The following is a 27,796-nucleotide window of genomic DNA, read 5'->3' on the forward strand; positions in this document are numbered from 1 at the left end:
ATGAGTTAACTGTGATTAATCGACAGCCCTAAAAAAATTACTACTTATCAAAGTATCAGACAAAAATACCAGCCCTTTAGTTAGTCTCTCCCTACCTCCCTGCACTAAACTTGCTTTTCTAAAATATGTACTTTAACAGACTGATACATGTGTGTAAATGAATGTAGGTGTATAGACCTGTGTCTGTCCCTTTATTCAGTGTAGCAAGTCCATTCCCTGACAGTATTGCTACTTAAAATATGTTTCATACCACAAAGTGCATTACTGCTACACTCCTGTATCTTCTAATACTATATGAACCTAAATGGTACCAACACTGGATGCAGCCCTCTCACGGTGATATCTCCTTTGAGAGAAGACTTAGATAATTTCCCCACAGAGTAGTGCAGACTGATCTGGTCAGAGGGGGAGTGGGTCGAGAGGGTCAGCTACATCTCTCATTTATCATTGACCTTGCTGATAAATTTACAAAACAGACTTAATGCTGGCTGCAGAATAAGCAGGTTATCTTACCGGGAGATAAAAATCTATGTCTGGGACGGCATGCACAGACACACACGCAGGCAGCAACAATTTACGGGGTCAAATTCTGCTCTCTGTTACAGCATGATAAATCCAGAGTACCTTCAAATCAGTTAGCAAGTGCTTTAGTAAAAGCAAAGAGCTATTTACTGCTGGAATTATTTTTATTTAAATTAAAGACGCTAACATTGCGCCCTTTTTAGTTTTCTGTATTGTTATTTCGTTTGTTTGCTTGCATTTCTATTTTGCTGCTTTGTTTTCTTCCCATGGCCATTTGTCTGGCTATGCTGAAAGAATGACAGGAGACATTAGATGTGGGTTTAATCAGGCTGCAACTTTATTATAAGATGTCTGGGACTAACTCGGCAGATAAAATGTGCAGTGCAGGTGAAAACCCCCATAATTCACTGGGGGGGCGCGCGGGAGTGCTTTTTTCAGCCCCGCCCCCCACACCTTTCCGTTCATGTCCCTCCAGTAGATCCACTGCCAGGAACCTTCAATTCCAGCCAATTCCAGGGCAGAGGCGGGAGAGCTTCCACCCACTCCCCACCTTTTCATCCAGGTCCCTCCAGCAATTCCCTTGCCGGGACCTTACCGATCACCCCCACTCGTAGCAGGGGTTAAGATGGACTATAATGACAGGGGGTTGGCTCCCTGCTGTACCAATCAGAGGAGTCCCCAACTGCCCCCAGCTCGCTCAGTTACTAAGCACCTCTCCTTAATTCCTTTTCCAAGCCATTTATCAATTCTTTTGAGCCTTAATTTATGGAGTACCTGCACTGAACATCTGCTATACACTTAAATAAAGAGTTGTGACATATGGCCTACCGTCCATCATGCTATGCATGAACAGAGCCCACCTGAACCTGCTGCGAGGGAAGTAAAAAACCCCCCACTGCATCCAGCCAATATGGTGGTAAGGGAAAAATTCATTCCCAGCCCCTCTTAAGGAGGCAGCAAGCATAACGCCCACAGCAGATATAGCTAATCACCCAGCATATTTGTGACCTAATTAGGGAGGGAGAGTGGATGCTGCTCAGCCTGTTTTGAGTGATGAGGGGAGGGTCCAGGCCCAGGCTGACCTTTTTAAACCCCTCATTCCGAGTGGTGAGTCATCCACCACGCTGACTGCTTTTCCAGCAGTTTTACATCTCCTCTCCTTCCCCAAGCCAGAAAGCATTGCCCTCTTCTCCTGGCCAGCCAGACAACCCCACCCCTTCTTAAAGTACAGGGCAGTGATTTGCCTGGTCTCACATCTGCTCCCTACATATAATTCTGTTCCTCTCCCTTCCTAGTTTCACCCATACATCTTCCTTTCTGTTTGCCTTCTGTCCCATCCCTAATTGTGCCTCTTAATACCTACTTCCTTTTTACCCTTGCAAACCTTCCCTATTTACTTGCATCTTCTTCTCACTTAATACCTACTAACTAAACATCTTTCCTGCCCTGAAAAACTGTATTAGGAAGTCTCATGTTTCTAAGAGTCTACAGGCCCCATAAGCAAATCAGGCTGTAGGTATTTGTTAAAGAATCATATCCTGCTGGGGGAGAGGGTAGATAAAGGAAAGGAGGGCAGTGGGTGTATCTGGGAAAAAGATGCTAAGGAGAAAAGACTAAAGTAACAAAATGTAAGGGGCTTCTCTAGAGTAGGGAAATTTACATGACTAACTACACTGATGTTGCCGTACCCATGCAAACGCCTTACATAACCAACTAACTACATCAATGTAAGTTACACTGGTTCACATATCCCCTAAGAAAAGGAATACAGGGAAATAAATGGTTAGATTAAGATGGTGCTGATTGCTTTCTCTCTTTTGCCAAATATCATTTAATTGCCAAATATAGATACAGAGGATGGTGGGAGAGGACCAAATGTTTGGAGGCATTAATAAATATGGCAGTAAATACAAGTCCACTATTAAAAAGTCAGAATTAACAAAGATTGTATCAGATGCTGCCTTTACTCTGGGCTTTTTTTTTTTAATTACACTGGGGAATTTGTATCTTTTTGCTGAGTTGGGATTATCCAAATTCCCCAGTGATAGGTAATTAACAAAAAGAAAAAAGGTAGTAATTGGAGCGGCCCATTAATTTAAAAATATTAGGTAACAAGGGATTCTAAACTTACTTGTTTTCTTTACTGAAATCTATGGCTCTCTCAAACTGCCCCGGTGGTTTTACTGTAGCAGCCGTGTTAAGTCTGTATCCGCAAAAAGAAAAGGAGTACCTGTGGCACCTTAGAGACTAACAAATTTATTTGAGCATAAGCTTTCGTGAGCTACAGCTCACTTCATCAGATGCATGCAGTGGAAAATATAGTGGGGAGATTTATATACACAGAGAACATGAAACAATGGGTGTTACCATACACACTATAACAAGAGTGATCAGGTAAGGTCAGCTATTACCAGCAGGAGGGCGGGGGTAGGGGGAACCTTTTGTAGCGATAATCAAGGTGGGCCATTTCCAGCAGTTGACAAGAACGTCTGAGGAACAGTGGGTGGGTGGGGGGGGGAAGGGGGATAAACATGGGGAAATAGTTTTACTTTGTGTAATAACCCATCCACTCCCAGTCTTTAGTCAAGCCTAAGTTAATTATATCCAGTTTGCAAATTAATTCCAATTCAGCAGTCTCTCATTGGAGTCTGTTTTTGAAGTTTTTTTGTTGAAGAATTGCCACTTTTAGGTCAAAAAGAAAAGGAGTACTTGTGGCACCTTAGAGACTAACCAATTTATTTGAGCATAAACTTTCGTGAGCTACAGCTCACTTCATTGGATGCATACTGTGGAAAGTGTAGAAGATCTTTTTATACACACAAAGCATGAAAAAATATCTCCCCCCACCCCACTCTCCTGCTGGGAATAGCTTATCTAAAGTGATCACTCTCCTTACAAAGTGTATGATAATCAAGTTGGGCCATTTCCAGCACAAATCCAAGTTTTGTCTCCCCAACCCCCCTCGCCCCCAACCCCACTCTCCTGTTGGTAATAGCTTATCTAAAGTGACCACACTCCTTACAATAAGAAAAGGAGTACTTGTGGCACCTTAGAGACTAACCAATTTATTTGAGCATGAGCTTTCGTGAGCTACAGCTCACTTCATCAGATGTTTACCGTGGAAACTGCAGCAGACTTTATATACACACAGAAATCATGAAACAATACCTCCTCCCACCCCACTGTCCTGCTGGTAATAGCTTATCTAAAGTGATCAACAGGTGGGCCATTTCCAGCACAAATCCAGGTTTTCTCACCCTCCACCCCCCCACACAAATTCACTCTCCTGCTGGTGCTAGCCCATCCAAAGTGACAACTCTTTACATAATCAAGTCGGGCTATTTCCTGCATAGATCAAGGTTTTCTCACATCCCCCCCACCCCCATACACACACAAACTCACTCTCCTGCTGGTAATAGCTCATCTAAACTGACCATTCTCCAGGTTTAAATCCAAGTTAAACCAGAACATCTGGGGGGGGGGGGTAGGAAAAAACAAGAGGAAACAGGCTACCTTGCATAATGACTTAGCCACTCCCAGTCTCTATTTAAGCCTAAATTAATAGTATCCAATTTGCAAATGAATTCCAATTCAGCAGTTTCTCGCTGGAGTCTGGATTTGAAGTTTTTTTGTTTTAAGATAGCGACCTTCATGTCTGTGATTGCGTGACCAGAGAGATTGAAGTGTTCTCCGACTGGTTTATGAATGTTATAATTCTTGACATCTGATTTGTGTCCATTTATTCTTTTACGTAGAGACTGTCCAGTTTGACCAATGTACATGGCAGAGGGGCATTGCTGGCACATGATGGCATAGATCACATTGGTGGATGTGCAGGTGAACGAGCCTCTGATAGTGTGGCTGATGTTATTAGGCCCTGTGATGGTGTCCCCTGAATAGATATGTGGGCACAATTGGCAACGGGCTTTGTTGCAAGGATAAGTTCCTGGGTTAGTGGTTCTGTTGTGTGGTATGTGGTTGTTGGTGAGTATTTGCTTCAGGTTGCGGGGCTGTCTGTAGGCAAGGACTGGCCTGTCTCCCAAGACTTGTGAGAGTGTTGGGTCATCCTTTAGGATAGGTTGTAGATCCTTAATAATGCGTTGGAGGGGTTTTAGTTGGGGGCTGAAGGTGACGGCTAGTGGCGTTCTGTTCTGAGGTATTGTTTCATGATTTCTGTGTGTATATAAAGTCTGCTGCAGTTTCCACGGTAAACATCTGATGAAGTGAGCTGTAGCTCACGAAAGCTCATGCTCAAATAAATTGGTTAGTCTCTAAGGTGCCACAAGTACTCCTTTTCTTTTTGCGAATACAGACTAACACGGCTGTTCCTCTGAAACCACTCCTTACAATGTGTATGATAATCAAGGTGGGCCATTTCCAGCACAAATCTAGGGTTTAACAAGAACGTCTGAGGTGGAGGGGTGGGGGTAGGAAAAAACAAGGGGAAATAGGTTACCTTGCATAATGACTTAGTGTAGCCAGACAGCCAGCCCCCCCCCTCTCAGACCAGCATTGCTGGAAACACAGGAGGAAGCAGGAACAGGGCACTTAACATATATTCCAGCACAGCCTTTGAAGCTGTGAAAGCACAGGTGTGCTGCTACAATGTGCCTCTGGGAACAGATACAACGATTAAGCTCACAGCAGGCAGAGGCCCTGTGACAGACATGGCTGTTAGCCCCTACTAAATAGCGTGATGCACACACACCAACATCCTAGGTGGGAAAATATTTACCCTGATAAAAGAAATGTCCAGTAGTCGAAACTTATTGTTTCTCTCCCTTGCAAGTGTAAACTACTCTTGCAAAAGCTGGCGTCACCCCGACAGACCAGCCTCAATTTGGCATAAGAAAGGAGAAAGAGAATAAAGGAGTACAGAGGTATAAGTAGGGGACCTACAGCACCATGATTTTTGAGTGCTTTTCACTATCTATCTGCTGGTCAGATAAGTGACAGCCTCCCAAGGCTTCTGCAGCTAAGAGGGTCCCTACGCCTTGTCCCTTATTCATCTTTCCGCGGAATTGAGTGACCGATCCTGGCTTGGCACCGCTGGAATCGAGAGATGCAAGGAGGGTAAGAAGCACCCACACCTGATCTCCTATCTTTAGTGTACACATATTTTGAAATAGAGCTCTATACTTTGTTTTCTTTTCTTTGGGATTGTGGCTTCAGTTTTGTAACTTGTTTGTGTGTGTAACATCTCTACATTTAAATAAGTAGGCACTAGCAATTTTGTAACCACATGATTAGAATCTAGCTTAATAAATTTTTGGTAACCATTTATGCATAAGCCTGACTTGTTTTCTCTGGTTTACTGTAAAGCAGCCAACACAATTAAAGAACCTCAGCCGTTTTGGCTCTAAAGCCTGGCCATTAGGTGAGAGTACTAAGAGCCTAGCGTTGAGTTGTGCCGCCTCCACGGGGCAAACTCTTGGGGCACCTGTCAGTCAATCCTGGCTGCCCGCTGCGAAGGAGCTCTGAGCTCTAGCAGTTAAAGTCACGGGTGGTTAGGACCTTGGGGCATCCGTCAGCCTAGCCCGGGCTGCCCGCCGCGAAGGGACAGTGCGTCCTAGCGGTTAAAGTCACGGATGGTATAAACGGGCATAGCTGGCACCTCACCAAACATCCTTGGCCGTCGGCTAACAGAAATTGGCGTCACGAACAGGATTGTGATATAGGCTGCACTACAGTAACACAATGAAACCAGTCATGATAAACACCACAGAATTCCCTGAGCTAGAGAAAAGTTTGACCCAAGAGGGATGGGGAAACCCTCTGTGGAGCAAAGAACTGCTGGAGAAATATTGGGGAAAACCAGTAGAGATCTGGCATTTCTGTAACTGGAGAACTGCCTGCAAGATGAAGAAAGGGAAAGGAAAAGGTGCTTGTATATGGCTGCTTACTAACGTTTGGCAAGCTGCCTGTAAGGATTATCATGGTCTGGCAATAGAATTTAATAGGCTACAACAGGAAAGGGACACACTGCGCAAGGAATGCCAGAATTTAGATACCAGAGTAAGAACACTGAATAGGGATACGGAACATCTTCAGAAAAGATTACTTCCCTTAATTGAGAAAGAAGGGATAGAACGAAGGGAAAAGCTGGAGACTAAAACACGCAGTATCAACCGGGCTAAAGTTGAGACTGCTCTCTGGCTAGACCCTGAGGAATGGGATGGAGACATTTGGGATTCAGCAAATGAGTCCCCCTCCTCTGAGGAGGAAGGTCCCTCTGTAAAATTAAGACCAGCTATCACACATCACAAATCAGAAGAACATGAGGAAAATTTGAGTGGGGCAGAGCTGGATGAAGAAGGGGATGACAATTATCCATCCACCTCTTCAAAAACAAAGAAGGGAGGTAAAAAGGGAAAAGGGAGTAAAGCTCCAACACACTTTACCAAAATTACCACCCGCCAATATACTCCCATGGAGTTAAAAACAATCCAGGGAGATTTTGCTAAAAAGCCTGAGGAAGGTATAATAGAGTGGCTGGTCCGCCTCTGGGACAGTGGGGGTGGATATATACGCCTGACAGCCCAAGAAACTGAGCGCCTTAACTTAGGTGCAGGAATGAACATTCAGAGGGGAACACCCCTAAAACACTTTGGTCTCTGGCTTGTCGATGGGCAAGAGGAATTTACCCAGCAGACCGAGATGAACCCACAGTAATGCACTGGACCAACATAGATGAGGTAAAAACAGCTCTATTAACTGTGGCTGTCATTAGCATGCTTGGCCAAAACCCTCAAGAGTTAGCCTATGAAAGCCCATGGGAGGGTCAGGTAGATGTAGATGATCTCAGACCCCTGCTTAAGGGAGTTCCGAGTAACCACAGGGCTATGGCACTGTCCCTTAGATCAGAAGCTGCAGCACATAACAGTACCTTTCGGGCACTGCTAAACCTTCTGGTGTCATACTTCAGAGAATTCGGAGACATCAGAGCACTGACAGGCAAAGCTAAGATGCGTTCCCTTCAGGGAAACAAGGGGGCACCATCTAAAGGACATAAAAACAAGTGAGAGCCAACCCAGGAGGAAAAGGAGCTTAGAGCCAAGTTGTGGAGACAATGTCTGGCTTTAGGTTATCCCAGAGATGTGATAAATGGACTGCCCACAGAGCGGCTAAAATTATTCACCACCTTTAAAAGAGCTGACTGGGAGACAACTCATGCTACTCCCAGTGCACCTCTGCAGCTCTCTCCTCTTTCCCCACCTGCAGACACCCGGTATACTCCATTGCTGCAGCAACTACAAGAGTTACCAGAACAGGGAAACTAACTTGCGGGGGTCAATCTCCTCTCCTAATAAACCAGCTTGAATCCAAAGAGGAGAAAACAACAGCAAAAGACCCCCGGATACATGTTACTGTAAATGACAAACACATTATTCCTTTCTTAATGGCACAGGGGCTCAAATGTCCATGATTAAGCGAGAAAGTTTTCAGGGCTCGCCACCTACTGGCGGAAAGCAGGTACTTGTTACAGGGGTAAATGGCAGTACCATAACTTACCCATTAGTTAAGATAAAACTGGATATCCCATTGCAACCCCACCATCAGCCCCGAAAATATGAGGTGATTTTGGGCAATGCCAACATACTGGGCATGGATGTTTTAAGAGGAAAGAAGGGAAGGATTAATGGGGAAAGATGGGCTTTTGGAGTCAGTTCTGTTTCTCATGCCACCCACCTGGAAGAGGAAAGCCCTCCCCACTATTCTGTAAACTTACTTAGCAGCGCGCCTGCTCTCCCGCCCTCAACAGTAACAAACACAAAGCAGTATAATGTCCCAGCTGAGGCCATAAGCCCTGTTACTGACCTGATCAAAGATTTGGAACAGCGAGGAATTTTAATTCGTACCCACTCTCGCTTTAATTCTCCTGTGTGGCCCATTAAGAAACCAAATGGCAAATGGAGACTCACTATAGACTATAGGAAGCTAAACAGTAACACTGGACCATTAACTACAGCAGTCCCTAGCATAACAGATATTGTAAACACCATACAAACCTGGGATAAACCCTGGCTAGCAGTATTAGATGTAAAGGACATGTTCTTCATGATCCCTTTGCAACCAGCTGACCAGGAAAGATTTGCTTTTACTTGGAAAGGTGTACAATACACTTTTACCCGAATGCCACAAGGGTTTAAACACTCACCCACTATTTGCCATGGGGCACTGGCAAAGGTCCTAGATGACCTTATACTGCCACACAATGTACAAACTGTGCAATACATTGATGACATCTTAATAGGTGGGAAAACCCCAGAAGAGGTACAGGAGGCTATGAATCAAATCAAAGGAGCACTAGAAGCCCTTAATTTAGAGTTACCAGCTGAGAAATGCCAAGGTCCCTCCCAAGAGATAAAATTCTTAGGTACTGTATGGATGGGAGGTAGGAGGTCTGTGCCTAATGACACTGTGCAAGAGCTAAATCAGGCACCCTCCCCTGAAAGTAAAGATCAATTGAGACAGATTTTGGGAACCCTGGGGTTTTGGAGAAAACATGTACCTGGCTTTGCCATTATCGCCAGACCATTGTACAATTTGTTAAAGAAAAGTGCTGCCTGGGAATGGGCTCCTGCCCATGAGGAAGCCCTCAGGCAACTGATAGGGGAGATACACACCTATCAGGCTCTGGGTCCCATACATCCTGAAGCCCCACTCCATTTGTACCTAACTGTGGGAGCCACTGGAATGTCTTATGCTCTCTGGCAAGAAAGTGACACTGCTCCCAGACGACCAATTCAGTTTGGTTCCAAGTCATGGCAAGGGTCACAGGCTAACTACACGCCTTATGAGAAGGTGCTTCTGGCAGCTTACACAGCCTTGAGAGAAACTGAGGAATTAACTCAGGATAAGGACATCACAATTCACACTCCTCTTCCAATCATTAAACCTATATTGGAAGGGAAAGAGTTACCACCTGGTGTAGCACAAAAGATGACTATCCAAAGATGGGCACTTTACATACACCACAGGGTAGGGAGTGCAGACACTGCACAAAACCCCACTATGATTCAGGAATCCCTATGGAAAGTAGGAATGCCTGATGAATACCGCCTGCCTCCACAGCAGTCTCCCATTAAGGATGCTGCCCCATTTGATCCTTCTAAGCCTGAGGGAGTATGGTTCACTGATGGCAGTGCCAGGCTGGTAAAAGGAAAATGGAAGGGAAAAGCTGCAGCAGTGCCTGCAGACACCTCTGCAGCACCCCTAACTGCTGAAATTGATGGGTCAGCACAACTTGCAGAATTAGCTGCAATTAAACTGGCCTGTGAAGCAGGAGCCACCGCAGTATATACGGACTCCTATGCGGTATGGGCAGGTGCCACTCAGTGGATCACTAACTGGAAAAATAACCACTGGGAAATAGGAGGTAAACCAGTCTGGGGACTGGAATACTGGAAGTGGTTATATCAGCATGCCCTGCAACAACCCCTGTCTATAGGACATGTCTCAGCTCATCAGAGGAATAATACCCCAGCTGCACAGTTAAACAATTTAGCTGATGCAGCTGCCCAGCTCTTTACCACACAAGTAGAATGGGAACGCTTATATTCATGGTTACATGATAATTTAGGACACACAGGAAGTGATGAGTTAGTGCGGCAAGCACATATCAGGGGGTGGCCTATCACCCACAGACAGGCTAGAGACCTGGTACAAGCCTGCACTATTTGTGCTGAGACTAGAAAACATATAGTAGAAGGACAAAGGTTTGCCAGGCTAAGAGATGGAAAAACACTATGGGCAACCTGGCAGGTCGACTATGTCGGACCACTGCCCACTACAAGGCAGAGGTGGAAATACATCTTGACTGGAGTAGAAATTGTTTCAGGGATTGGTTTTGCATATCCAACCCGATTGGCAACGGGGTTGTCCACAGTTATGGGACTAAACCGCTTAACAGCAATTGTCCCAATGCCTCAAGAAATCCAATCAGATAATGGTTCGCATTTTAAGAATAAACTTGTAAGGGAATGGACCCTTAACCATGGAGTCCAATGGACCTTCCACCTTCCATATCGACCTCAATCTAATGGCATGGTCGAGCGATGGAATGGGTTGCTAAAGAATCACTTGAAGCCTACTGATGGCACATGGGGAGACAGACTGGACGAAGTGGTGCAGAGATTAAACAACAGACAGACTCCTACAGGAAGTCCAATCAGCAGGGGATTCTTCCCTACAGGGAAAGCTATCTCCCCTGCCAGAACACCACTGCACAGTTCCAAGTATGCTCCCGGAGATACTGTTGTGATTAAACACCCAGCCCTGGGAACCTTTACCTGCGTTTTGCACGCCTATAAAGAGAAAGGTGTATGGAGTGCCTTAAATGCTGATAAAAGGCTAATAACCATTACAGAGGCTTGGATCGCATCCAAGACCGGCTGACCATGTGATTTATTGCAGGAATGGTCCCATGGTTCCGAGCAACCTGCCAGCTAACCTGTCAGCAAAATGGACCATGCAGCAGACCTGTTTGATCACTAGAGACTACTATGGACTGTTGATATATTTGCCATTACTTATAATAGCAGGTGTAATTTTTGCTTTTGGTTTTAAAATAAGTTTTTTAGCTAGAACACGACCCACCAGAGATATGTTCCTGCAAGCCCTCATGATCCTTCTGTTGACTCCAGTCACCTTGGCAATACCAGAACATCCTCTTCGGGGAGCAATCCAAACCATCGCCTCAGCTGCTGGTGCTACAAATTCCTGGATGTGCACCTTGCTAGATTCAACCAATGGACTGGGAATTGAATTTGTACCACTACATGCAGTGGCTGAGAATGGACAAACCTCATGGATGCAATAGTTAGCTCAACACTTGGGATTCTCCCTCTCCCCGTTTTTACATTCGGTTGTGAATACTGTTTTAACCATTTTAATTATTGTAATTGTTTTTTGTGTAACTTTATGTATTATGAAGCGTTTGATTCAAACTGCTCTGTCCTCCACACAAATCAGATACCTAGAGCTAAAAAGGGATCCTACCCAATTCCGCGAACCCTCATCCTCTAATTTGGTTGTTGGGTATTTCTAGATTTCCCCAAGGAGGGCAAGAGGTGCTGGCATCACCACCACCTTGCAATCTGGGATGTAGTGTGGTGCATCAGGGGGTGGAATGTAGCCAGACAGCCAGCCCCCCCCCTCTCAGACCAGCATTGCTGGAAACACAGGAGGAAGCAGGAACAGGGCACTTAACATATATTCCAGCACAGCCTTTGAAGCTGTGAAAGCACAGGTGTGCTGCTACAATGTGCCTCTGGGAACAGATACAACGATTAAGCTCACAGCAGGCAGAGGCCCTGTGACAGACATGGCTGTTAGCCCCTACTAAATAGCGTGATGCACACACACCAACATCCTAGGTGGGAAAATATTTACCCTGATAAAAGAAATGTCCAGTAGTCGAAACTTATTGTTTCTCTCCCTTGCAAGTGTAAACTACTCTTGCAAAAGCTGGCGTCACCCCGACAGACCAGCCTCAATTTGGCATAAGAAAGGAGAAAGAGAATAAAGGAGTACAGAGGTATAAGTAGGGGACCTACAGCACCATGATTTTTGAGTGCTTTTCACTATCTATCTGCTGGTCAGATAAGTGACAGCCTCCCAAGGCTTCTGCAGCTAAGAGGGTCCCTACGCCTTGTCCCTTATTCGTCTTTCCGCGGAATTGAGTGACCGATCCTGGCTTGGCACCGCTGGAATCGAGAGATGCAAGGAGGGTAAGAAGCACCCACACCTGATCTCCTATCTTTAGTGTACACATATTTTGAAATAGAGCTCTATACTTTGTTTTCTTTTCTTTGGGATTGTGGCTTCAGTTTTGTAACTTGTTTGTGTGTGTAACATCTCTACATTTAAATAAGTAGGCACTAGCAATTTTGTAACCACATGATTAGAATCTAGCTTAATAAATTTTTGGTAACCATTTATGCATAAGCCTGACTTGTTTTCTCTGGTTTACTGTAAAGCAGCCAACACAATTAAAGAACCTCAGCCGTTTTGGCTCTAAAGCCTGGCCATTAGGTGAGAGTACTAAGAGCCTAGCGTTGAGTTGTGCCGCCTCCACGGGGCAAACTCTTGGGGCACCTGTCAGTCAATCCTGGCTGCCCGCTGCGAAGGAGCTCTGAGCTCTAGCAGTTAAAGTCACGGGTGGTTAGGACCTTGGGGCATCCGTCAGCCTAGCCCGGGCTGCCCGCCGCGAAGGGACAGTGCGTCCTAGCGGTTAAAGTCACGGATGGTATAAACGGGCATAGCTGGCACCTCACCAAACATCCTTGGCCGTCGGCTAACACTTAGCCACTCCCAGTCTCTGTTCAAGCCTAAGTTAATTATATCATTTTTATGGCTGACTTAGAACAACGCTTCCTCAGCTCTCGTCCCTTAACGCCCCTACTCTACTTGCGCTATATTGATGACATCTTCATCATCTGGACCCATGGAAAAGAAGCTCTTGAGGAATTCCACCACGATTTCAACTATTTCCATCCCACCATCAACCTCTGCCTGGTCCAGTCCACACAAGAGATCCACTTCTTGGACACTACAGTGCTAATAAACTATGGTCACATAAACACCACCCTATACCGGAAATCTACTGACCGCTATTCCGACCTACATACCTCCAGCTTTCACCCTGACCACACCATACGATCCATTGTCTACAGCCAAGCTCTGCGATACAACCGCATTTGCTCCAACCCCTCAGACAGAGACAAACACCTACAAGATCTCTATCAAGCATTCTTACAAGCATTATTAAGGATCTACAACCTATCCTGAAGGATGACCCATCATTCTCACAAATCTTGGGAGACAGGCCAGTCCTTGCCTACAGACAGCCCCCCAACCTGAAGGAAATACTCACCAGCAACTACATACCACACAACAGAACCACTAACCCAGGAACCTATCCTTGCAACAAAGCCCGTTGCCAACTGTGCCCACATATCTATTCAGGGGACAACATCACAGGGCCTAATAACATCAGCCACGCTATCAGAGGCTCGTTCACCTGCACATCCACCAATGTGATATATGCCATCATGTGCCAGCAATGCCCCTCTGCCATGTACATTGGTGAAACTGGACAGTTTCTGCGTAAAAGAATAAATGGACACAAATCAGATGTCAAGAATTATAACATTCATAAACCAGTTGGAGAACACTTCAATCTCTCTGGTCACGCGATTACAGACATGAAAGTTGCGATATTACAACAAAAAACTTCAAATCCAGATTCCAGCGAGAGACTGCTGAATTGGAATTCATTTGCAAATTGGATACAATTAACTTAGGCTTGAATAGAGACTGGGAGTGGCTAAGTCATTATGCAAGGTAACCTATTTCCCCTTGTTTTTTCCTACCCCCCCAGACGTTCTTGTTAAACCCTGGATTTGTGCTGGAAATGGCCCACCTTGATTATCATACACATTGTAAGGAGAGTGGTCACTTTAGATAAGCTATTACCAACAGGAGAGTGGGTTTGTGTCAAAAACCAGTCAGAGAACACTTCAATCTCTTTGGTCACTTGATTACAGACCTAAAAGTTGCAATTCTTCAACAAAAAAACTTCAAAAACAGACTCCAATGAGAGACTGCTGAATTGGAATTAATTTGCAAACTGGATACAATTAACTTAGGCTTGAATAAAGACTGGGAGTGGATGGGTCATTACACAAAATAAAACTATTTCCCCATGTTTATTCTCCTCCCCCCCCCACTGTTCCTCAGACTTTCTTGTTAACTGCTGGAAATGGCCCACCTTGATTATCACTACAAAAGGTCCCCTCCCCCTCCTGCTGGTAATAGCTGACCTAACCTGATCACTCTCGTTACAGTGTGTATGGTAACGCCCATTGTTTCATGTTCTCTGTGTATATAAATCTCCCCACCGTATTTTCCACTGAATGGATCCGATGAAGTGAGCTGTAGCTCACGAAAGCTTATGCTCAAATATATTTGTTAGTCTCTAAGGTGCCACAAGTACTCCTTTTCTTTTAGTGGTTTTATTGACTTGCACTGTTCCCTTTTTAAAGTTAGCAGCTTTACATTTATAAATAAATGTAAATTTATAAATGTTAGCTCATACATTTTCTGTTTTCTGTTTTGTATTTGCTGTTTGTGTAAATACAATTTACTCAGTTTCCTTGAGGCATCTTAACAGGAATTATTCAACAACCACAATATGGTGAGAATGTCCTATTTGCAGCATCAATCTGAGAGATCCCATGTGAGGGAACTGCAGTTCTGTTTGCTCGTCAGACAGACATCAACAAGTGGTGACTGCCACCATTAAACCTAATGGGTCTTCAAAATTTAGTTCAGATCCTTTAAATGCTCACCCCTTTTTAGTGTGATCATCCAAAATAGGAAAAGGAACACAGAGCCTGAGTCACTGAAAATTGACAAAGTGTCACATCTTGCACCTACAATACAACATAAACTTATTAAAAAATAAATAAAAATACACCAGAGTATTAGGGCTGGCTGAAAAATTTCCATCCAAACTTATTTTCCAAGGAAAATTGGGTTTTCATTTATACAAACATTTCCACAAATAGGACCTGCTTCCATTGAAAATTTCAACTCTTCATCGAAAAACTAATCCCAAAACATACAATTTTAGGTTTGAACATACTGTCATGGTGAATAATAGGGGTTGTAGTTTGGGGGCCTTGTTTCTCTAGTCTCTATGAAGTGGATTCCCCAGCTGGACTGCATCTCCCATGATGCACCATAACCAGGGACTAAGATGATGCCTGGTTCTGCAAATGGGGAAATGGTGGTGCATCCTGGGTGGTGTAATCCAACCAGGTAGCCTGGCTCATAGAAGAGAATGTAGACATGAGGCACCCAAATGACAACACCCATGAGACATCAGAGTGACATTTTCAATTTGACATTTTTGGTATTCAGCCAAAATTTTTCACTTTTCATTTTTTCACTTAAAAGTTAAAATTTTCCACGGACATTTTATTCTGTGAAATTCCCTGAACCCAGCCAGATCTACAGAATACATTGAGCATGAGATACTGCATTAGTGTTCCACAGATCTGGGGACAAATACAATTTTTGCAGCTTTTACTACAATTATTCCAAATGTGTTGAATCTGCAAAGCGGTTTTGTAAACCCCACTCATATAAATATTAAAAAATTATGCTTGTGAATTGCATCCCCATTTGAATGTGAAACTAATAAGTGTATCACTGTGTGAAGTGAGAGCCATGTATTATCTGCAACCTTGTCTTCCTAGCCACCTTACTCAACATCACCCATGTGGACACTCTTACAGACCTGCAGCAGGAGGATATTTCCAAGCACAATAATATTGTCAAAAATGATGCTCAGATTCCACGGGGGAAACAATAGCTTCTGCTTTCATGATGTTGTCATTCTGCCATGTGGAAAGAGGATTAAAGCAAGCAGCTTCTTTCCCCAGCTACACTAGCAGCTCACAAACTCAGTAGCAATGCTGTTACATAAGCTCAGCTGCACACGCACACTCTCTCTCTCTCACACACACACACACACACACTATTCTAAATCCTTAAAGCTAAATTCAGATCCAGTGCAACTGTCCACTAACACCAGGACTGAATCTAGCTTTCTAACTCTATAGTACTAATAGCACATAATAAGATGACTGCAGAAGCTCTAATGAGGTACACTCAATCTAATCATTAATAAGCACGTTGTTATTAAAAGAACATGGCAATTGTATTAACATATGCGGCTCAAAAAGGAAAAAAAATATAAACGGATCTATTTTAAATATGAAACACTGTGTATGTTGTTTGGAATGATTTTATATAACCTCCAAAACAAGGCAGTAGTTTAGTGTAAGTGGATTCAAGCCATCATACACAGAACAAATGATCAGACTTGAAAAGGAAAGGCCAAGTGTGAAAAATCAGTTCAGGACAACAAGAAAAGGTCACACCCAAAGAAAATAATCTGTTTGCAGAGACCAAAAACATTGGAATCTTTACAAAGTTCCCATGCATTTTAATTCTGGAGAAATATCAGGTCAAATTGCAAACCTTCCACAGATGGTTTAGAGGATTAGCCAATCAGCTTTGTGGGCAATTACAGATTTTAAATGGCTGGCTCGACACTAGACATAAAGAGGAATGAAAATATCCCTGCCAAAATAAAGTGAAGATCAGATGTGAGCCTAGTTCATTGTTTATAATATGAATTTTGAATGTGATGCTTTAAAGACACAAATATTTATTGCAAATTACTGTCCATGGTAATTAGAATGGAACTGCAATAGTATGTATCTCAACTAAAAACAGCCCAGTTCTAAAATTCCTTTGACTACATCATGTACACAATTGTGACAAAGTTTCCCTACTGAAAAACAACAACTACACCTAAGGCTACATTTAAGCACCTCAGCTCCATAATAAGTAGAACTCACTAATGACAGCATTGCCCTTTAAAAGTCCTATTCTCCTGTGGGAAAATTCCTGCCTACAAGGTTCATTCAAATGAACACAAAATCCGCATTTAAAAAAAATAAATTAAAGACTAACTTCCTGCAGAAAATGAGGGACATTTAAAGGGCAGGAACATACACTGTGGTAAGTTTCTGCTGTGCTCCCTCTGGACACACAGCACATGTTCAGGGACAGATAAATATTCCCTCTCCCACTTCTACCCTGAAAACATATAGTATAAAATACGGTGGCCTTTTCTACACATAAATTTGCAACAGTATATGTAAATTGATTTAATTAAACCAGCACAAAAGGCTGTGTGGGTGCTTATTTCAGTTTAAGGCTTATTTTGGTGGGTTAAATTGAAATAAGAGTGTCCACCCAGCCATTTGCACCTGTTTAATTAAGAGGTAAGTTGGTGCAACTCCGCATGTAGACAAGCCCTGAGTAAAGGTTACAGTTAAGAACATATAGTTTATTTTTCTTTTATCCTGCATAATAAATAGAATTATACTAGTCCCTCGACCTAGGCAAGTAGGCTGCAATGGATGACCCAGGTTACAAATACAGGGCTTGATAGTGCTTCCCTAGAAGGTGTTGGTAGTTTTACCACTGACTTCACTTGGCACAGGACTGAGACTTTTCTGGAAGTAGAGCCCTGTGTGGATACAAAATTTATGTCTGTGGAGCTGCAGGACTCTACTGGAAACCCAGACCAGGCAGCTCCTCCGGAGTGGCTGTACCACTCTCAGACCTGCCCACTGGGGTGGGCACCAGGCTCACTGGCAGCTGTGCTCTGAAAAATCAGGTCCTACATGTCTCAAATTGGGCACCCAAAATTAGTGCATACTCTTGACCTTACTCTCTGTGCCTCAGTTCCCCATCTACCACCCCCTCACCTCCCAGGGGTGTTGTGAAGATAAATTAATTCATATTTGAAAAACATTCAGATATTGTACTGATAAGCACCATAAAAAAGCCCATGAGGAAATGAATAATTCTGTCTTCAGAGCATGGTTTGAACTGCATGCAGTAAAGAAAGCCTGGGACCACATGATGAACAATGAGAAGAAAACAAAAATATGGAACAGCTGTTCACTGAGTACCATCCATGCACTGAATAAGGCAGGGGTCAAGTAGAATAAAAATGTATGTGACAATGTAATTAAAGACTATCCTAATGCATACACACAACATTTTGACCTTCCCAGAACTGATATGTTTCATTTAAGTTTGCTAAAATGACTCAAAACACTTCAAAACACTCATTTCCACATTAAGCTGCATTTTCCCATTGTGGCACACTGCCTTATGGAAGTTGTAGTTCGAGAGTCTGATGCCCTTATTCTCTCCTATGGGCCTGGCTCCCTAGCTGGGCCATATCTCCCATAATGCATCACACAACACAGTCAGATTTAATTAGCACATTACCTAATAGGAGAAGTAGTCCTCCAAGGTGTCGGGCCAATAGAAGAGAACGGAGGCCAGAACTACAACTCCCATAGACAATGTGACAGGAAAATGAAGTTTAACGTTTTGTTGTATTGGGTGGGTTCAAAATATTCCAATCTGGGGTGAGTCCACCTGAAATGAAATTTCATTGCAATTTTCCTGATGGAAAAAAGAAAAATTTCCCATAGGAAATTTTGGATTTTGCTGAAACTGCATTTTCCGACAGAAAATCGTTATGCAAAGTTAACTCCTCTCAAGTTAGCCTACCTTCAGTGAGAGTTGCCACACGGTGAACAAACACGTGAACTGCAAAGTGATTGGATTAGCAGCAAAGAGTGAAAGTGTTAGCAACTGACAAGTTGTGCTAACACGAGATGTAGCCTATACTCCTTGAAGGACCAGCTAACTTGAGTTAAAAGCACAGCCACACTCAAGTTAAAGGTATGAGTGTGGATGGGACTCAAGTTAGGGGCAACACTCATGTTATAACACTGTATATTTACAGTGAAAACAAGTAGGATTAATTATTGAGGCAATGTCATCTAGTCATTAAAGCTCATGACTGGGAATAATATGACTATTTTCTATTACCAATTCTCTTGCTTTTTCACTTTGCAGCTTTGTGCAAATCATTTTAACTTGCATGTAACTTTATAAAGTGCTGTTAGATCTTGGGATGAAAAGCGCCAACAAGTGCAAAATTTTATTGGATAAGTGACATATGCGGTAAAGGGGAACAGAAATATTAAGAGTACCAAACTGAAGAGTAGTAGTAATAGCAGGCAGTTATAACCACATGACAAATCTATTACAGTTCTGTCATTGTTTTTATTTACAATGCACCTCTTTTCAAAAAGAAACTTGGCTGTTTTAACATATTACTGTGCTTTTGGAGGTTACTGGTTCTTAGTCACTCATTAACTAGAGCTTTAAAGGTATGTTTATCTCTGACCCCAGAGTGGTATGTGCTGCAACTACCCTGAATACTCACTACATTACAGGAGGTAAGCACATATATATAAATACAAGATCATACAGTATTTTCCCCTCCATTACCAACTATAATCTCTTTATCAATTGTTTTCTAGTAAGTGACTACCTCAAAATAGGACAACTGAAGAACAAATGTTTTAAATAAAATCAAACCACCTGTCAGGCAGTTGAATATTTTTTCTAGCCAGGAACACTTTCACTGTTTTGTGTTATATACCCAATATCATTTTCAAAACTACTTGGATTTTCATCTGGGAAAAGGAACAAAAGATTACAGCCCAACAGGTGCCTGTGTTTGTAACATCTTTGTTACACAGAACATACTAAACAAACAATTCTATTTTGTAATGTAAACAGGACTTAATAGTGAGCATTTAACATTGTTACAATAGCAAGAATTAACCTCTCAAGAAATAAATAGTTATTTCAGTATCATATTATCTTCTTAGCTATGTATCATGACATTCTCAAATTGGCTTATGCCAACAGTTTTGTCAAGGTCATAAGTAGTTGCAAAGAATATAGTAAAATATTAACTAATGTTCTAAGCTTGTACTGTAGCTGGTTGAATAAGTTTCCTCTCCATCCCCATCTTACCAAACTTAACTAGGATGAGCCATAACCATTAGTTGAGAGCCACATTAAAATAAATAAGCACACACTGCTACCCTACTGATAAAGATTTAAGGGCCTCACTGATTGCACTGTCAGACAGACATATGAAGACACAAGCATTGGACTTACTTTCAGATAATATGCCTGCAACAAAACATACAGTAGGCTAAGAGAGCCTCAAAAATAATAAATTACACTCTGTATTTTCACAGGGTGTTTACAGAAAGACTGATCCTATAATCTGTACCTTGTAGAATTTGTCTAATGACTTGCCAAAATCATTAAGTAGATTTCTAGATGTGCAAAAACTTTGTTTCATGGTGATGCACTTTGGAGATTATGAAATTCTATTACAGAGTCATATGTTTTATGCTTTAAAGACTCAGAAAATAAATTAGTGCAGAATTTTTAGAAAAACATTCTCCAAAGGCAAAGTTAACGTGGATGCATCAATTATAATTGATACTAATTTGAAAGGTTTATTTTTAGGTTGTTTAAATTTCATGCTAAACAATTGGAAGACCCAAAGGTGCAGAGCCATTACTTTTATTTTGTCTTAGTTCAATAAAAATGTATTATCTAGAGCTATGTATTATTTCTTTTCCTTTCTTTGGCTACTTAAGTAACATAATTCCAGTCTGAATCAAATGGCATTCGGTACTTTGTAAAATGTGACTTGCAGGGGTTGAAGATTGCACCTCTGGAGTTGCTTTTTAAAGAAAGCATTACATTATTCAACTTAAATAGAGACAGTGATCTCACAAGGTAGGCAGGAACTGGCCTGCTCAGTACTTAGACTAGAGACACTTCTAAGGGACAGTAGTTTTTCAAGGATATGTCTACACTACAAAATTAGGTTGATATTATAGAAGTCGACTTTTAGAAACCGATTTTATACAGTCAATTGTGTACGTCCACACGAAGCGCAATAAGTCGGTGGAGTGCATCCTCACTACCGTGGCTAGCATCGACTTACGGAGCGGTGCACTGTGGGTAGCTATCCCACAGTTCCCGCAGTCTCCGCCACCCATTGGAATTCTGGGTTAAGCTCCCAATGCCTGATGGGGCAAAAACATTGTTGCGGCATGACTGGGGCTCTGTTTAAAAAAAGTTTTAAAAGTCTTTCTGTATAAGACTGTAAACTCTTTGGAACAGGGATTATTGTCTTCTTCCATGCTGTCTACTGCACTGAGCACACTGGTGGTTCTTAACAATTAAAAGTAAGAAGGAAGGGGAACCCATTGGAGATGCTGTCTATGAAAAAGCGTCATTAAAACTTACGTGACCTGCCAACGTATGGTCATTAAAGTTTCCATGGGACTTTTCATAAGAGTAGCAATGTTGTCTTGTGCTGACCAAGTTCCAACTCAGATAATTACAAGCTGCCTCCCTAACCTCCAAACTGATATTGTTATTTATTGACAAAATTCTCCACCTTCTTCCCTAAACGGCCAAGTACACTTGTGCACTGCATTCCACAGCAGAGAGGACTGAATTTCAGTGGCTGGCAAAGGGAGTCTTATTCCTTACTTCTATATCCTTGACTGTCATTAGAGAGGTGCCATTAAATCAGTATGTGTAAAATGCTATTTATCCTTGGATGGAGAAGTACTATAGAAGTGCAGAAGTATTATTAAATGGAAAACCAGTGTCTGCTCATTATGTTATTGAGAGTCTGGAAGCATTTCATTAATAAGTGAAACTATGTTCTCTGTGGCAAGTGTAACTGTCAATCAGGGACACCAAAATGAAAACTAAAGCAATGATGGGTCACAAAAGTCAGGGAGGAAGGTTGTTACAAGAAAGAAAATGAAGATCTTAATATAAAAACCATGAAAGGAAACCTTAAATCAGTACTTAAACATCATCACTCCATGGTTTACCAATGATCTGTGCCAAAACCAACCATTAAATCAATAAGCACATGTACAGAGCTGCACATGTGACAGACATCTGCCTCTGAACTCCCATCAGATTACCCTGGCTATGTTTCTAACCTGGAATGAAAGACATACAAGTGGTGTGCTGGTCATGCATACTGTAAGAGCTCAGTACTGTACCTGCCAATCCATTTGATATCTCCAAGAGTGGACACCTTTCTATTGATCTAGGATTGCTGTAAAGATCCCCTCCTGTTTGCAGGGAAAACAGTTCCTTTTAGGGCTGGGACAAATTATAAACAACATTATTTGTTACAGGGAATGTGAGGCCAGGGATGCAACATGAAAACGAACCACCCTGTATGCACACTGACGCATATGTAGCCCAATGTACAAGATACCAGTATTCCTTCCTCCTATGTGTAAACTATTCCTACAGTATTTACACATCTGCTTGATTCATTGCATACAATAGAATTACTCTTTTCAGCAACCTTTAATGTAAACTTCCTGTATCCTGTCCTACAATGTAAATCTTTCCATGCTCTAATAATGCAAACAACACTTAAACAGGTCAACACAACTTCTCTTATATAAACTATGCTTTTCGTAGTATATGGTTGTGTATCCACTACATATTTTTGAGACTAATAAATTGTGTCATATATAAGATACTAGTAGTCAAGATATGGAAATGACCCATTACAGCAGAGTCTATCCCCCTCGAAAGGCAAGTTATAGTCTCCTGATAGATGATCTGTCAAATATACTACAACTGGTCTTAGTCACATGTTCTTTGCGGTGTCTGGTTTTTGCTTGCTAATCATTTGAGGAATAAAAATGCTTGTAACCATTATGATAAACTGTTTTATTTAAAGAACAGAAAATCACTGAAAGTAAAAAGACAGAGCAGGAGGTGCCCTTAGAGCAATGAAAATGAATTAAGTTTCACTTTTGTACATCAGATTAAACTCACTATCAGAGTCTATGCCAGGCAAGTAAAGAATGGCTATTTATAAACTACCTCTTAGCCACAGCAACCCAGTTATAGAGCTGTTTCCCAGACTGCTTTATTGTTGTACCAAACAGACTACTCATTCATTTCCTGTCATTTGCAATTACAGCACCATAACTGAAATACAGTAAATTACTATGGAGTACCTTTGAAAGATGGTTCATTGGGGTTCAGCTGTCACAACAATTATTGTATAATAAAAAAATGATTTTAAGTGTTCCAGTTCTCTCTCTCTCTCTTTTAAAAAAAGACTAATTTACTTGAAGCAGCTCACTGTGAAGCAAATATCTCAGTATAAGCATGCAGATAAAGGAAAATGACAAATTTGGGCAGCTAGACAAACTCAACAAGAGGTACTGCGCACTACAAATAAACCGATGTGTGTAAACATCTAAAAATCTCAGTTTTTAAACCATTCAAATAAATTGTATTTGTATCAGAAATAACAAATATACAGTGTCTTTCACAGCATTTTCTATAAATGTCTCTTCCCCTCACACTAGATATAAAACAGAGCCTTCTTTCAAAAGCCTATTTTCATTTTTCAGTATATTTTGGGCCAGTAATATCAAGATACCCACAAGTCACCTAGTACCAACAGGTATGCGGATCAGGTGTGAAGTTCAGAGCTAACATGAGCATCTTTGATTGGGCCTGCAAAACTATTTTGCAATCCCACCACTCCCTAAACATAACTGATTCCTGTCGACTATGATCAGGCTACTATGCACAGGACTGGGCGTACCATTTTGGGAAAGGTCAATGATATGTTTCATTTTGGAACTCCCATATTTAACAGACACATTTGACATAAAATGAAAGAAGGGGATATCTGAGACACCACCAGCCTCCTGCTGTAAGAACAAAATTCTAATTTTATGAAAACACTTAGAAAAAGCGTACAAAGACTCCCAGTTGCTTTGTCTTCTGAGAAGCTTCTGGAAGGATCCTCTGGAGAACAGCATCAGATTCACACTTCTCAGAAAGGCTACTGGTTAGGGTGACCAGATGTCACATTTTTAAACAGACAGTCCTGTTTTTTGGAACTTTTTCTTATATAGGTGCCTCTTACCCCTCACTCCCTGTCCCATTTTTTCACAGTTGCTATCTGGTCACCCTACTCCTGGTCCTATCCAGAAAGGCCACTGCATTGTCATCTTTGGTGAGCAAGATGCACTTGACAATCTAAAGGCAACCCTCAGTGTTTCAGTCATGCCATTGGGTCTACCACACCTTTCTGTCATACACTCTCTTTCACAGTCTACAGAGAAGAAAAATTAAGCAAGTGGTAAATAATTATTTGACTTTTGGGTCAAAATTTCATCTATTGTAAATCAGCATAGCTCCACAGAAATTAGTGAAGTTACACTGATATACACCAGCTGAGGATCTAGCTCAAAACTTTAACTATTTATTGTGCTGAGGTCACAGCAGGATTTTAAAGCGTATAATCCAAAAAGCCTGGCATAGGTTAATTTTTTCTCACAAAGATGTATTGTCACCATTAAGCTCACCTTTGTTGCTTCTTCTAGAGCCTCTCTTAGGTTCTGAAGTTCTTTGTCATGTTGTTCTTTAAGTTTATCTATCTCCAGGTCATGGTTAGATACTTCTTCTTTTAAAGCTCCTTTTAAAGCAGTCAGTTCCCGCTCCCTTTTTCTCAATATTTCTTCTTGTTGTTCTTTTGTCATGAATATTTCTTGCAGATTCTGCTTCATTTGCATCAGCTCCTAAAAAACGTTTAAAAAATGCTCAAATTAAAACACCTCTTTTTTAGCTGGTTCTAGCAAATAGATATTGGGAAACGCATAATCAGTTTCTATACAACTATGATATTTCAGTTACAGAATATGATATAAAATATCTTCTGCTTGGTTCAGCTGCGTCATCTCAACTGGCTCTGCTGCTTCTCTCGCAGGCCTTGCTACTGTTCACGCAGAGCATAATAAATCTCCTAGATTTTTGTTGATGGCTGGGTACTGCTCTCCACATCTCTTTTCTACTCCTCCTCCATGTTTTTGTTCTTACATATTTTTGTTACTGTCACCGCCGAAATAACATTTTCATTTATTGCTCTACATGCACATTTAAGCAACGATGTGACAATGTGCTTCTTACTTATAGAATCATAGAATATCAGGGTTGGAAGGGACCCCAGAAGGTCATCTAGTCCAACCCACTGCTCGAAGCAGGACCAATTCCCAGTTATATCATCCCAGCCAGGGCTTTGTCAAGCCTGACCTTAAAAACCTCTAAGGAAGGAGATTCTACCACCTCCCTAGGTAACGCATTCCAGTGTTTCACCACCCTCATAGTGAAAAAGTTTTTCCTAATATCCAATCTAAACCTCCCCCACTGCAACTTGAGACCATTACTCCTCGTTCTGTCATCTGCTACCATTGAGAACAGTCTAGAGCCATCCTCTTTGGAACTCCCTTTCAGGTAGTTGAAAGCAGCTATCAAATCCCCCCTCATTCTTCTCTTCTGCAGACTAAACAATCCCAGCTCCCTCAGCCTCTCCTCATAAGTCATCTGTTCTAGACCCCTAATCATTTTTGTTGCCCTTCGCTGGACTCTCTCCAATTTATCCACATCCTTCTTGTAGTGTGGGGCCCAAAACTGGACACAGTACTCCAGATGAGGCCTCACCAATGTCGAATAGAGGGGAACGATCACGTCCCTCGATCTGCTCGCTATGCCCCTACTTATACATCCCAAAATGCCATTGGCCTTCTTGGCAACAAGGGCACACTGCTGACTCATATCCAGCTTCTCATCCACTGTCACCCCTAGGTCCTTTTCCGCAGAACTACTTGCTTTGCTGTGGTCAGCTTTTCTTTACAGTCTTGTATTAAAAGAAATGTGCTCTCCTAGATGGAGCTTAACTCTATTCCTGGATCAGCCCGAGCCTCGCTGTAACTTTGGATGAGTCACACTCACAACCTTTTCATTCTATTCTCCATTCCATTCTGTATCCCTCACTACTCCATTCTGTAAAACTGGGATAAGGCTTACCTGCATTGTAGGGGTGATATGAGGCTTAATTCATATTTGTTAAATGCTTCAAGATCCTTCAATGAAGGTGCCACACTCATTCACTACAGGGCTGAGGTGGGAGCCCAGACTGTAGGTTTCTCCGTTTTCTTTTCTATCAATGTAAAACTAGCTTATAAACTGCATGCTAAAATCCTCAGAAAATTGATGAAGGACATAATTGGCCTGAAAGACTACTCTGTTATATCTGCAAAAAGAAAAGGAGTACTTGTGGCACCTTAGAGACTAACAAATTTATTTGAGCTTAAGTTTTCGTGAGCTACAGCTCACTTCATCGGATGCATTATATCCGATAAAGTGAGCTGTAGCTCACGAAAGCTTATGTTCAAATAAATTTGTTAGTCTCTAAGGTGCCACAAGTACTCCTTTTCTTTTTGCGAATACAGACTAACATAGCTGCTACTGCGAAATCTGTTATATCTGTCACACCACAGATTGCATGTGTGTTTTTCAAATCAGTTAAACAAAGAATATCTTTAGCTTCCAGGAGTTTTACTCAAGCCATTCTCTGCTCATCAGAGTCTTTTCCATTGAGAACTCTGGCAGATTTGTTGGGAGGATTTTTAAAACTGCAACAAAATACTTTACATGACAGTTACTATGTTTTCTTAGTCTGCTGTGTCTCAATAGCGTACTTTCATGTCCTAGAAAGAGAGAAGTGACCACAAGTTGAAAGATAAACACCAAAGCAGTTCATATCTCATCCCAGAGGCCTCAATATAAAGGGGAAGCCAGTATGTACTAGCTGGCAATCTTTAACATTCGATACTTGTTTCCACAACTCCCATTCAATGGGACATGGATACAACTGTTCAGGATATCCTAATGAACATTATTCTTGAGCTTCTTTTATTACTAACCTCTATCAGAACTTCTTTCTCCCCATCCACAGCATGCTTTGCATTATCCAATTCATCATGCATTTCAGAGAGCTGGTCTTCAAGGTCCCGGATTTCAGTCTGGTGTTGTTCCCGCTCCATCTTCACTTGAAAAAGTCTCATCAAGGGGGAAAAGAAAAGTTTAGGTTTATAGTGGTGTTAAATTGTTTTTCAAGTAGCATAAAACTCTGAGGACCTGCTCCCACTCTCCCAGCCTGGGATGGGATCGAATGAGGCAATAATAGTGGAAGCTGTGCAGGGCATATTGGTCATCCCCCACCCCACAAAGGAGAATGAGACCTTGTCTTCATTCTAATGGTAAAAATGGGATATTCTCTTATGCAGCAAATATGCACATGTGGAATACTGAACTTTATTTTAGACTTAAATGTTTTTCATTGATAACATTGTTGACTGTAGCGCTCATGCATTTCTGTGTTTTAAAAAACCTACCTGTACTGGATGACCATGCAGCATAAGTATAACCTACCTTAAGACAAATATTAAAATTTTTTTAAAAAATCTTAGTTTTGCCTCAGATACTCCCAGATGGTCAGTTTTGAGGTAGTAGTTTAAACACTTCAGGTAATAATAAAAGTAGCAGTACTTGCTATTGTATTGGGTTAGTGCAGAGGTGGGCAAACTATGGCCCCTGGGACCGTCCTGCCTTGCCCCTGAGCTCCTGACCCAGGAGGCTGTCTCCCCTCCCCCGCAGCCACGCCGCCGTGCAGCACAACGTTCTGGCCAGTGGGGCTGCAGAGCCCAGCCTGACCCGGTATTCTGTGCTGCGCAGAGCGGCTGCCTGTCCTGGTGCAGCCGTGCCGCCAGCCACCAGTGCTCCAGGCAGCGTGGTAAGGGGGCGGGGGGTTGGACAGAGGGCAGGGGAGTTTGGGGGGGTGGTCAGGGCCATGAATAGGGGTTGGGGCGGTCAGAGG

The 27,796-nt window shown here is 42.2% G+C and overlaps 1 protein-coding gene across 3 annotated transcripts in view; it reads right to left on the reverse strand.

Moving 5' to 3' along the window:
* CGNL1 (cingulin like 1) overlaps window positions 1-27,796 on the reverse strand; it is a 122,889-nt gene that overhangs the window by 46,261 nt on the left and 48,832 nt on the right. For all 3 annotated transcript variants that reach the window (XM_073303764.2, XM_073303762.2, XM_073303763.2), the window contains 2 exons: window positions 26,844-26,979; window positions 24,447-24,659 (listed from right to left, as the gene is read on the reverse strand). In XM_073303764.2, the coding sequence (XP_073159865.2) occupies window positions 24,447-24,659; window positions 26,844-26,979 (349 nt within the window). The remainder of the gene's footprint in view (window positions 1-24,446; window positions 24,660-26,843; window positions 26,980-27,796) is intronic.

Source organism: Lepidochelys kempii, chromosome 10 (genome assembly GCF_965140285.1).
Source record: "Lepidochelys kempii isolate rLepKem1 chromosome 10, rLepKem1.hap1, whole genome shotgun sequence".
Classification (NCBI taxonomy): domain Eukaryota; kingdom Metazoa; phylum Chordata; order Testudines; family Cheloniidae; genus Lepidochelys; species Lepidochelys kempii.